Source organism: Colletotrichum higginsianum, chromosome 5 (genome assembly GCF_001672515.1).
Source record: "Colletotrichum higginsianum IMI 349063 chromosome 5, whole genome shotgun sequence".
In the NCBI taxonomy this organism is placed as follows: domain Eukaryota; kingdom Fungi; phylum Ascomycota; class Sordariomycetes; order Glomerellales; family Glomerellaceae; genus Colletotrichum; species Colletotrichum higginsianum.
Genome location: NC_030958.1, coordinates 282,371 through 295,189, shown reverse-complemented (window position 1 = coordinate 295,189; position 12,819 = coordinate 282,371). Strand labels below are relative to the sequence as shown.

The 12,819-nt window shown below is 53.8% G+C and overlaps 3 protein-coding genes across 3 annotated transcripts; 1 reads left to right on the top strand and 2 right to left on the bottom strand.

The window, feature by feature from the left end:
* Positions 1 to 2,268: 2,268 nt before the first annotated feature.
* On the bottom strand, positions 2,269 to 4,279 carry CH63R_07025 (Subtilase; the record flags this gene model as incomplete). The annotated part of the gene is made up of 3 exons (XM_018302000.1): positions 2,269 to 3,355; positions 3,433 to 3,886; positions 4,003 to 4,279. The coding sequence occupies 3 exons, from the start codon at positions 4,277 to 4,279 to the stop codon at positions 2,269 to 2,271; spliced, it is 1,818 nt and encodes a 605-aa protein (XP_018156778.1).
* A 2,638-nt stretch (positions 4,280 to 6,917) lies between these two features.
* CH63R_07024 (Polysaccharide deacetylase) lies at positions 6,918 to 7,792 on the top strand (the record flags this gene model as incomplete). Its single annotated transcript, XM_018301999.1, has 2 exons — positions 6,918 to 7,553; positions 7,610 to 7,792. The coding sequence occupies 2 exons, from the start codon at positions 6,918 to 6,920 to the stop codon at positions 7,790 to 7,792; spliced, it is 819 nt and encodes a 272-aa protein (XP_018156777.1).
* Positions 7,793 to 9,233: 1,441 nt separating this feature from the next.
* On the bottom strand, positions 9,234 to 10,990 carry CH63R_07023 (MFS transporter; the record flags this gene model as incomplete). Its single annotated transcript, XM_018301998.1, has 3 exons — positions 9,234 to 10,328; positions 10,458 to 10,795; positions 10,864 to 10,990. The coding sequence occupies 3 exons, from the start codon at positions 10,988 to 10,990 to the stop codon at positions 9,234 to 9,236; spliced, it is 1,560 nt and encodes a 519-aa protein (XP_018156776.1).
* Between the last annotated feature and the right edge of the window lie 1,829 nt (positions 10,991 to 12,819).

Sequence of the window (12,819 nt, the reverse complement as noted above, 5' to 3'; positions counted from 1 at the left end):
AATATTTAAACGCGGTATATAATACAGACCGCAACTTTACTGCCATGATACCCTCAACCATCTCAGAATCTAACCCGAAGTCATCACAACTCCCTACCACCAGTGCCCGTATTTTCCACAAACATGCGCCAGACACTCCCCCTCGCTTCAGCCGTGGCCTTGATATCCTTGACGCCTACGGCCGTGGCAGACACTCCGCCGTACCAGCCTTGTCCACTGCTGAGAGCCTATTACCCGGCACCGACGATCAGCAAAGAAGCCGAGACGGTCAAGTCCTTCGCGGCAGATTTCACATCGCTCTTCGATCACCTCATCGAATCGAACGGCTCCGAAGACTTTGGCGCGGTCACGCCCAACACCACATCCTTCTCGGTGGTGTTGTTCACCGGCTCCGAAACCATCGACGACGACCCTATCTTCTTCGAGTACCACTACACGGCCCCCAACGCACCAAAGAACTCCACTGTCGACGAAAATACGATCTTCCCGCTGGGCACCCTCACCCAGCTGTTTACTGTCTACTCGTGGCTCGTGGAAGTTGGGGATGGGCACTGGGGTACATCCATCACCGTGTTCTTGCCGGAGCTCAACCACGCGTCTGCGACCGACCTAGCTGTGGAATGGAACGATATCACCGTCGGTGCGCTGGCCAGTCATATGTCTGGGCTTGCTAGGGACTGTAAGTTGCTCTCAAGGTCAACAACACACATGAATCCGTTGAGTGTTGCTGACGGTCGTCGCCTAGCCCACGCATGCATTCTCAGTCAACCTTGCTCCCGTGCGGATCACATACGAAATATTGGCGGCCAAGCGCCCCTTTTCTTTCCGGACACTACACCCGTCGTCTCCAATGCTGCTTTCCAACTTCTGGCGCTGGCCTTAGAAGCCCACAGTGGCAACAGGACGTTCGAACAGGTCCTGTCAACCGAGGTCTTCGAGCCTCTCGGGATGACGAACAGCGGCCTTCTGACGCTGGCGGAGAACACGCAGATCTTCGCCCAGGACTTGAACGGCTCTGCTATCGGGGAACCAGGGTAAGCATACACAGTACCCCTCCTCCTTCTATCCATAATGGACAGCTGACCCTCTGGGAAGTGCCCTTGCCATGCTCTCCACCGCCGCAGACCTCGCAAGCGCCGGCCACGCCATGCTCAGCTCCCGCCTCATCTCGCCTGCCGCCACCCGCCGCTGGCTCCAGCCCGTCGCCGACACATCGAATCTCCGCAACGCTGTCGGCCGCCCCTGGGAGATCTACCACGCCGGGCGACAGGCAAACAGCTCCATCGTCGACGTCTTCACCAAGACCGGCTCGATCGGGCACTACGCGAGCTACTTCGGCCTCGCGCCGGACTTGTACGCGGGGTTTGCCATCCTGGCGCACGACGCGGAAGCCGCCCGCGGCCCGGACCTCAACGTGTACGCGGACATCGTGTCGCTGGCCGTCGCGCAGCTGCAGGAGCTTGCCGCTGCCGAAATGGCGGCGCGGTATGCCGGTACGTTCGTCGGCCCCGCCGGCGCTGCTACCTTCACCGTCTCCGGCGACGGCCCGGGCCTGGTTGTCTCGAGGCTGGAGGCCGGCGAGGTCGATCTGCGTGCCGAGATCGCCGCTGCCGCGGGTGTCGGGCTGGAGGACCTCGACTTCCGCCTGTACCCGAGCAACGTGGCGACCGAGACGCGGCACCAGTTCGTGGCGGTCTTTCAGGACAAGGGCGCTCCGGTTGACATGGGCACGCCGACTTGCATCACTTGGCAGGATGTTGGTCCTTTGGGGTTGACGTTTGACGTCCGAGTTGTGTTCGATATTGACATGTCTGGCAAGGCCACTAACGTCACCCTAGCTGGGGGCTCCTTGTCGTTGACGAGAGTGGCTTGATATCCAGTGCCACATAGAGGAGTCATTGGGGCGGGAGATACATTAGAGCTCAAATCTCTTTCTGTCGTTGGCTACACTAAACTGGACGGTTTTCTGAACAAGGGCTTGAAATCAAGGAAAATGGAGGTATAGCTACCATAAGAACAGACAGAATGCCACATTGATGTTCCGATTATAGCTGAATAATAGGTGGATAGCCTCGACACTCGGCCTCCAGTGTCTTGGCATCGAAGGCCACTATGAGTCTAACACTTTGAATAGAAAGTCAGATCAGAGACGGTAAGTGATATACTCAGTAGATAAGTTTCACTCATTTCAGAGAGGAAACAGACTCTACATGAATTCTTCTCTCCTAGGTAGAGTCGTAGATTGTCGAAAGTTTCGGCGCTGACTTCCTATTGCTCGCATGGACCTCTACAAAGCTGAGCACCGGGAGGAGGCGGGCATCGCGCGCCATCCGGCACGACACCAGTAGACCCACCAGAAACGCTCTCCCCATCAAAGTAACAATCACCTCTATCGTTCTCGCAGGGGTTACCCGGCCCAGGACAGCAATAGCCGTACGTGTTGACGTCGAAGTTGTAACAAGCAACAGGAGCCACTGTTGCAGAGGTATCGGGTCTCGTTATGCTGGACACTACGACCCCGCTGCCGTGCGTCGTCGAAGCAGGCAGGGCCGATGTCGTTGTGTTCGCTGTGGTGGGTGGCTCCGACATTGTCGAGAAAGCGGTCGGTTCGGGCCCAGGCAGCAAGAGGAAATCCCTGAACGTGAAGCCCGGGGCGTCGGGCGTGGCCGGCTCCGGCCCGAGAGTCGAGCCCGGAGCGAGGGAGCAGAGATCAGCCGAGGACGTAGGAGTCTCGGAGGCCGGGCGGCTCAGTGAAGCAGAGGGAGTAGGAACGTTGTTGTCGTCTTTCTGCTCTTCCAACTCGTATTCTTGGGCTCCGTTGGCGGCTGTGCTGGCGCTGACAACGGCTGTGGATCCGGCGGGGATGGGGAGGAGGGCTCCGGACGGAACGAGAACAAGACCGCCTCCAACCCCGGCAACGACGACGGCTCCTACGACGGCGGTTACTGTCTCGCCATCGCTCACGTGGACTACCTCTGGAGTTGCCGTCGGTGCCGGGGTCTGAGTCGACGATGGGCGAGGAGCTGGGTGAAGCGTGGAAGAGGGAAGCATCGAGGAAGATTGTTGCTGGGAGGAGGAGGATCGGGCCAATGACGAAGACCGCAGCGTGGATGAAACCCAGCTGCTAGGTTTCATCGTATCGTTGTTGAATCTGAACATGCCATCGACGCTTCGACGAGCCCGCTTATGATTCCCAGGCGCCTCAACGAGCACTCTCTTCCCCAAGCCTCCGACAACGCAAGACTTACCCTCATCGGTCTGTTTGCCCCGGTGGGGGAAAGCAGTGACATCGAGGGCGAAGAAAGCATAGTTTTGAGCGTTCTTGATTTTGGCCTCGTCGGGGATTGACGTTGTACTGCACACATTCACAAAGTCAGTTGAATACAGGGGAAAAGAGAAACATCAGTAGGACGAAATGTCCCGATAACTCACCACTTGATGTCGTAACATCCGAAGCCCTGGCCGTGAGTTTTACTCATTTCGATCTGATCATCGCATAGTCTCTCATCCCCCGTCGTCAGATTGACGTGTTGCATCTCGTGAAGGAGGGTAAGCCCTGCCGTCAGCATCAGTGTCGGCGACTCCTGAGTCAGAGCCTTGACTACCTCATCTTGCGAGGGGAGATTGAAGAACCGCGGACACATGGCCAGAATAGGCCCCTTAAAAACGGTATTGAATCCCGGGTGGTAGCCGGCGGGCATTACGCCGGCGATGTATCCCATCTGGCAGTGCCGGTCGGACTGCGGCCAGCAGACAAACGACAGCCCCTTAGGATCCAGCTTCTGCCTGCTGAATATGAATGTGCCATCGGGGAATCGTAGGTCGGTGATTACCGACTCGTAGTTGTTTGTCTTGATTGCGATTCGTGTCCGGGCGTTTGCATTAGCTAGAACATTTGTTCGGCAGGTTAGCAAAGTTCAAAATATCCTCTTTGTCCAAGTTGAGCCCGAGGGGTCGATTCCCGAATCCCGAACCATCATGCAGCGATGTTAGTCGACGTACCTTGTCCAAACCATTTCAGATACGCGGCTGAATTCTCAGAACCCCCCACGCCCAGGGCGTTCGCCGCGTTCCGAGCCAGCTGCTGTGCATTGTCGATGAAGTCCTGCAGCTTATTGAGTTCCTCGGCTCCGCATGCCCAGTTTCCTCTGCCACCTGCTATCTGGACAGAATTCAACGTTCGCTTGTCTACCTCAACGGGACTGTGGGAAGTTCTGTCGGTGATGACATGGCAACTGCTGATCGCCGTGAGCCATTGCAGGACGAGTGCGATGCGCATCTTGACGATTTCTGGGTACAAATTATTTGCAAAAAAAAAAAAGAAATACTGATTTAGGCTTGTTCACTTAATAAAGTCATGAGCTGACGAGTATGGTCTCATCGCCGCCCACAGAGCAGTTATATACTATCTATGACGCTGGGGATAAGAAGACCCAGTGGTATAGTTACAAGATAAGCCGGGACCTATAAAAACCCCCCCAAAAAACTAGAGTTGCAACTAATACTAGTGAAACTAGCCAGTACTGCAATCTATCAGCAATAGCCCCAACTAACAGGCTGCCTTACTGGCGGAGGAGTCATCCTTGGTTCCACACAATATCAGCTGCATTCAAACCTACTACATGGCAAGAAGCCTAATACTGTATTGGATAGATGAAGCAGTCCCACTGGTAGCCGTTTGGATGTGAAAGATAGGCAGGGCTGCGCGATATCTGGGCTGTGCGACACAGCAGAGTCAACAGGTTGCGTAATAGCCGGGCTTAGCGGCACGGTAAGGCTATTGTGTACCCATAGATCTAGAGAATGCAGAAGAATTGACAATAAGCAAACCCAATCAAACCAAAGAAGAGCAGTGAAATTGAAAGTGGATGTAACGAAGCATGTCTCTCTTAGCTGGCCTTCACTAGGCGACGGCGTGGTGGAAGATGACACTGCATACACTGTAGCCACGGGTATCTATACGCGCAGGCAATCTGTGACAGCTATCCCGATACGTGGTTCATAATACTGGGACTAGAATAAAACTCCATTGGCTGCTGCGATGATCCGTGACTTAAGCGAAGGTATCGGCAGGCCATGCCACTCACACGTGGGATGCGAAAACGAAGCGAAAACGAAGGAGCTGATCAAACTGTGACTAGAAGCTCCATCCAGGTAAGTGTTCTTGGCTCACGCCCACTTCAAATTGACATGAATGGCTACGGACGAGGCCACCTACGTCCCCCGCCTGTCACGCGGTGAGCAAAAGGAACCTCACACTTTGCTCCCGTCATTGACAGCATTTACAGCACCTGACTACTTTACAGCTCAGTAAGTCACTAAACAGGGCGATAATTGTATGTAAACAAAAGGCATACATTTGCAGATCTTGCTTCATTATCTCGGAAGGTATTGAATTTTTAACTTGAGGTGTTGGCCACTTGGTGTGTACTATAGCGTCTGTCATAGACTATCAAGTGTCCGGGGCCGTTTGCGCGCTGCGTGAACTACGTCGTAAGCCGCTCGGTTGAGGAGATCCACAACTGGCCCAAGTCGAGGCTTCAAGCGACGCATCATACATCTATTCAGAAGGATACGACGGCCTCTTCTCTGCCAAACTCAGCGGAGCATTCCACGAACCCATTGCCCGGACGGTGCTGCCCATCAAGCAATCGGCCCCCCTGCTTCGTCCCCTATGTACTGCCGAGTGCCTCCCAAAAGACATCATCCACACCACATAGAACTGCTCGAATAGCAAGCCGGTTCCTTCTTGAATTGCTTGGGATTCCGTTCTCCACATCCTGCTTCGCACGCCGCTGTTCAGGGGCCAAAGCTTGGTACCATAATGGAAGGAACCTGCTATGGTTTGCTGTCTGTATCACAGGTTATGCACGTATGTGGAGATGCCTTCGGACAATGTGGGACAGCAGGTTATTCCATCGCTTCTGATGTCTAACGAACGGAAGGGCAAAGGCCACACGGGCCTTCGGCCGCGGGCTATATCCACAGGCGGAATGGCCAACATTCGGGCCTGGCGAAGATGCCGCTGGACTGGCCGTTCCCGCAGGGATCCGGTTCATGCAAATGTCACCGCATCCCACTTGTTACGCCCGTGCGCCCGAGAGCTCGGACTGCCACGCGCACCCGGCCCGTGACGATCGTTAGAGCTGTGAGAGCCGTGGGAGCCGTACAAGCGAGCAGATGATATGCTGGCCTCTAGTATTCCGATACTTACTTTAATTACTGTACACGTCCGCAAGGATGCCAAACGTCGGTCTTTTCACACTAACCGGAAGTAGAGAGTGATAGTCAGGCCGGCATACTTGTAATACCACGCAGATTGTCTTGTTATTAAGAATTGTAAATACTTCGCTCCTAGTTTTTCACTGCGCCAATGTTCGGGTCGGCAGTTCTATCCGACCGGCAGACGAGACGGGGGTTAGGTCGAGGAACGTCAGACCGGGCATTGGTGCAGTAAGGCTGCATGAGAAAGCAAAGTCTGGCAAGGTGTTATTATGGCAGACAAGAACTTGTCAGACAGCTCGTTACTCGGGGCATAAAGGAAAAGCGAAAGCGAGATCTGCCTACCTTGATATGTTGAGTTCAACGATTCATTCATTCAGTCATGTCTTCCAGTAGCCAGGCGTCAAATGCCGGGTGGGGCACTCTTTGATCCTCGCATTATGGCTATGCGGTAATACAAGCTCGGCGCACGCGATGTTTGAGTTTGGCCCCTTTAACTTTGAGGATTCCTTGTATTGTATGTAGGCTGAGAGACAATAAGGGGGAGGGGACGCAATGTTCTGCTTTCATTTGTTCTACGTTTTAAAATACAGAGGGTTTACTGATCAGTTCTACATTCATTTCTGGTCACGTAAGGACGATACTCGTCCATCACCACAGTCGTTTACTCAAAACCCTCATCGATCTTTAACAACATGCATTTCGCCGCTGTCGTTACATCGCTCCTTGTAGTGGGCGCAGCTGCTGGCCCATTCCGCCGTCAGTTCACGAGCAACAAATTTAGCAATAACACATCCCTCGCTTTGCCCACTCGAATTCCTTATGGTACAGTCATCGACAGCTGTACTGTCAAAGACACATTTGCCCTCACCTTTGATGACGGCCCGTTCACGTACACCAACCACGTTCTCGACCTCCTCGCCGAGGCTCAGGTCAGAGCTACCTTTTTCGTTACCGGCAGTCTCTTGAGCGACATCAGGGAACAGAAGGCTGTCATCCAGCGCATGCTCGACGAGGGCCACCAAGTCGGCCACCACACCTGGAGCCATGCCGACCTCGCTACAACCAGCGACAAAGACGTGGTTACGCAGATGACCAAGCTGGAGGACGCCTTCTTTGACATCATTGGGAAATGTCCCACATACATGCGTCCTCCCTACTTCAGCTGGAACAGCGCCACTCTGTCTATAATGAAGGATCTCAAATACCACGTTATCCGTGCCGATATCGACACGTTCGACTGGAAATACAGCTCGTACGGGAACCTTACCGGTCTCACGCTTTTCGAGAATGGCATCGACGCTGGGGGCACCCTCACTTTGTGCCACGATGTAAGTCGAGCCCGGCATTAATCGCAACAAGAAATGTATAGCTAATTCGCCCCAAGGTCCAAAAAAACACCGCCGAGGTTCTGCTGCCCGAGCTCCTGCGCGTCATGAAGGAAAATAACCTAAACGGAGTCCCCGTTGGCGAATGCCTTGGCGATCCCGAGGCCAACTGGTACAGGACCGAGCGCATCGTCCCTGTTCAAGGTCTAGCACCACTGCCTCATGGAACGGGTTCAATATGATAGGACCTCCTAATGACTCCAGTAGCTATGTGTACGATTGTGTGCACATGGACCTGGGAACATGAGTATATAATTAGCAAGGAATACACAAGACGGAGAAGCGTTCGCGACAAACAGGTTGGTGATTTCTACCGCGGCCGCTAGGTCAGCTTGGTAGATCACACAGACGACTGCGGATAGAAACGGGCTGTTCATAATGTCACGTAAAGATAATTAGTAGCGCAAGCTTCCTGAATCTTTGATTTATCGTTGAAACTCTAGTTCGTTCGTTTCTGAAATGTACTTTCAATGTCCTCGAGAATCTAGCCGATTCCATGTTGGCCTGCTCAGTCACGGCCCACACAAGCGCTTGTCAGTTCTTCCAGCAGACCTATAAGTGTCTTATGGTATGCTTGTTTCGTGGCCTTTTTATCCTGCCAGCTTTCTTTTCTTTACATACGGCTGTCTCAGTTTTTCAAAAGACCGGTTTCATAAACCGATCTCGCGGACTGTGAAACGAAGGAAACGCCACGTATCGAAATATCATGAGATTGGAGCCTTGGTCGGTCCCGAGTTGACCGTATAGACCATAGTCAAAACCTGCTTCTATACAAACAACATTGGGAGTTCTCTATCTGTTGTGGTAGTTCCAGAAGAGGGTCACTGCTATATGAAGCAGGTCTTTTTCCCACTTAAGCTGCTAGAAAGTTGCAGCACTCACAGCATCAAATCCCAACAACTCGCATTGACACTCACCAGCTCAAGCCAAATTATTCTGTTACAGGTACAGATACAATGAAGATAAAATCGCAAGTTCTACTTTTTCTCGCGGCACTCGAAAAGGCGGTTTCAGGAGCTGCTCTGAAAGGGAGCTTCGGCGGCGATCCACTTACAGAAACTGGCAAGCCCAGGTGCCAGCACTTTGAGATATTCCCAGGCTTTTTGCTAAGCAACAGGTATGATATCACCGCCACCGGTATACTGAAAGCAGAGGCGTCAGGCCTGTGTGATAGGCTTTGGTCAAGTCTGAGACGTTTCCCAGCTTGTGCTGTCGCGCATTTCCCAGAGTGCGAGGCAACAATTCGAGGGGAAGGGGGGTTCCATTGGACCTTCGAGGCCTCGCCGCTCTGCAACCCTGGCATGATACATTCTGTCTGGTGGGAGGCTTCGAGGAACGAATCTGGGGCACTCCAGTGTGAGACAAAAGGTTTGTTCGACTTTTAGATGGCGATGACAGAATTGGAGATAGCAGCAAATGGGCTCAGGTCTTGACAAGCTTGCGGGAAGCAAATTACCATGACACAGATTCAGACAGCAAATGACAGAAAGCTCGAACAATTAGAATCCATTTAATCCATTTCGATACGTGTAGAAAGGACCGAACGATGTTACATGACTGACTGATACCAATTCGACATAATTGAAAAAATTGCCTGATTTCTCTCCATTTCCATCAACCATGCTATTTCGAAGATGTTGTCTTTTCATCAATCCGAGTACGCCAACTTCTACCCCATAGCGCCACGGCCAAGACGCTCAGCGATCCGATGACTAGAAAAGCCGCTGAAATGGTGCTGAACCAACCGACGCCGATTTTCTTGATGGCTGGGAGCACCACAGCCGATCCGGCAGCACCGAAAAGATACCTCACCATGAAGTTGCCCGCTATCACCTCCGCACTCCGACCCTGGATCACGTCCAGGCAGTAGGTGTTGAGGCTCGGAAAGCAGAAGAGCTGCGACACCCCTCCGAGAAACATGAAGACGACGGGCACGGCGACACCTCCGGCGCGCTGTTGGACGGTCCAGCCGTAGATGAGCATGCAGCAGGGTAGGGCCGCGCCGAGGAAAGGTATGCAGGAGCGAAGCCGGTCTTCGGATATCCGTCGTCCGTGACGCTCCGCTATCCAGCGTCGGACCGTGTAATCCGCATACCGTCCGCCGACAAGCGTACCGGCGAGGTAGCCGCATCCCGGGGCGAGATAGAAGAGGCCGGATTGGGCGGGCGAGGTGAGGGAGAAGCGTGGGTTGAGGACGTATCGAATGGGGGTCAGCATGCCGTACATGTTCCAAACGAGCGAGCCGCTGGCGATCGCTACGAGGACGAGGTTCGGGAAGCGGAAGAGCCGGATGACTCTGATAGGATTGGTCATCCCCCAAAGCACGCCGATCTTTTTGGACATTGGTAGACCTTTTAGCTCCGCGCTCTTGAGTTCCTGCAACGTCTCCGGCATGAGGAACAAGGCGCCGCCGACACCGACACCGGCGAGGGCAGTCTGGAGCCAAAAGATGGCGCGCCACGATGTATAAGTCACGATGATGCCGCCAAGGACCGGTCCGACGGTCGGTCCGATCAGAGTGCCGGACAGGAACCATCCCATGGCGGTGGCGCGTCCCGTCGGATGATACAGGTCGCCGATGACAGCCGGGCCCGTGACGAGGAATGAGGTTCCGGCGAATGCGGTGAGCATTCGGAAGACGAAGAAGGCGGCGATGTTTGGGCTCAGAGCAGTGCCGATGGAACATCCCAAGAACAACGATGCCGTGACTGCACAGGTCTGAATGGTTTTTTTCTTTTTTTAGTCTTCCCTCACATCATGTCTGGAGTAGGAGATATGGTGACCAAATTCAAGAAAGGGTGGCAAGTTGATCTGCTGGAGCGGATATGTTCTGGGGGGATGGCTTACCCATTTCCGCCCGTACACCTGGCTCAAAGGACCCCAAAAACATGGACTGATAGCCATGAAGACGAGATACAACGCATTGCTAAGACTGATGATGTCTCCGGTCGTCTTGTACTCTGAGGCGACTTCAGGCAAAGCCGACAGCACCGCCGTGCTGGAAATAGGCGACAGCAAGCCGCACCACGATATCACAGCAACGATGACGTGCTTGCGGTGTTTTGAGAAGCGATTGTAGGCTTCATAGGGAATCTCGGCATGGGATTGGTGACGCGAGACTGGGTCGTCTTGGAAGTTTAGAACCCCTGAGGGCAGCTTTGATAGCACCGAATCGCCCGGGATTTCTGTGATTTGATGAGTCAAAATCATCCCTGGTGCAAAGGGGGGAGGGGGGAAGGGGTCGTAGAACAACCTCTGTTGTGGCTTTTTGATCTCGCGGGAATAATATCCGCATACTCCTCGATATCCTCATCTCGCTGATCTGACGACGTCCTCCGGGAAGAGTCCACAGGCTCTTGCGTGTGTTTGTTGTTGTTCATGGCGATCCATAAAACTACTTGATCTCGAAGACTTTTGTTCTTTCTTTCCCAGCCAAGGTGCAGGCTGCACACGAAAAAAAAACCAGGGGATGTTGAACCGAGAAAGAAGTACAAATGTTTTCCGCAGCTGACGGATATGGGCCGCTAATAAGACGCCGACACCCGTTACTAACCCTCCACCACTAGGGGCCGAGTCGGCAGATAACCGACGCTTGGCTCCGGACATCGGATAAGTTGGGCCTCTCGGGAAGGACTTTGGGAACTTCTGGGCGAAGCTGGTAATGCTCCGGCTCCGCAGAAACTTGACTCAGATTTCACGGCAAGACGGCAACTGTCCGACATTCAGATACTTGTTCCACACAACTCGACAACTTTGACGAACCGATTCGACTGCTTTACAACTGTCTGCACTCTTTCATGCTCACCGAGCAGGCGATTGTCCAAGGTGCCGAGCCATGCAGCGGTGTGAGCATGCACGCGATAAGCCACAGGGAGCGGCTTTCGGAGGGCCGATCCAGACGGATGACCTCCGACGCCGGAGCCGACCCGTTCTGTAACCGATTTGGGCTCTTTCTTGCTCCACTGGATTCGTTGGAGGTGTCGAAAACGCCCCTGATTCGAACGCCATCCGGCAAGGATCCCTTATCTGTCGGCTGTCCGGAAATAGAAGGCGAAGTTTCGGTTCAATGCCGTCAATGAATGAGAGCATGTCACGTTGCCCATTGAAAGCCCGCACAGGCTTATCTTCCCCAAAGAACTCGATACTTGTTTGGGTTGGGGGAAATTCGAATACAAAATGTCATCAGGTTCGCCGGCGGCTCTGTCACGCCGGAGACTGCGGTGCACTCTCGGGTCGTCAACGCAATAAATTAGGGCAACCCCCTGATCAATCAGTTGAACCAAGGATTTGGTCCCCCCCCCCCCGGATATGGGGAACCATCTTGGCCTCATAAACGACCCAAGGACCGGTCCCTCCGGTCTTCCGGCCCCGCCGGGCTCGGCAACCGAGCCGGCGGTCGTCAACGTCGGCATCGAAAGCTTTGTCCGCCGGCTGGCCGTCGCGGGATAACGTGCCTGGAGCGGATATTAGGCACCGCCCGCAGATGTACGCCACAGGAATCTGATGCGGACCCTGAGCTGAAAGAACAGTAACTTAAACAACCCCTTATCAGGCCCCTTGACGTCTCACCGGCCCGATTCATTGTCTTCCCTTGGACAAAAGCATGATCCTTGGATGAAACCGAAGCTGAACGGAAATACTTCGCAACATGTTTTCGTGGATCATGCCTCTGCGGCACAGTTGGGGCAAATTTCCACTTACGCGTAGCGTCAACACGGCCCTGGCATGAACCCCTGTTCCCCGGTGTCCGCTAGGCCTGGTCCAGTTGTCTCCGATACGATCGCCTCATGCAAGAGGCATTCTTCATGAGGCTGCCCAGCCCGGGGAACCTGTGTAAACCTATCGAACTGGCCACGATCCCAGGCAAGGCTGCTTTTCTGCCGTTACTCCCCCCCGACGTGCTAAGTCAGGTGGTCGGGGTTCCAATTTTGCCTCTTTGAGCCGACCGAACCAATAGCGTCATTTCGATGTGCATGAGGGAACCTGTCTTCAGCTTCTTGGCGAGTCCACCACGTGCTCGATCGGCTGGTTGACGACGCTCCTTGGGCTGAAGCTTCAAGTCCCTGAATCCGCTGCCTGTCTCAGCCTCAACCTTTAACGGTGGTGCTTCTCGTGTCTCGTTTGCCTCTTATTGGCGAGTCGCGCGACTCAATGTTTCCATCAGTCTCGTGCTCGTCCTGCCCCTTGAAGAGACCCTTTCTTTTCATTT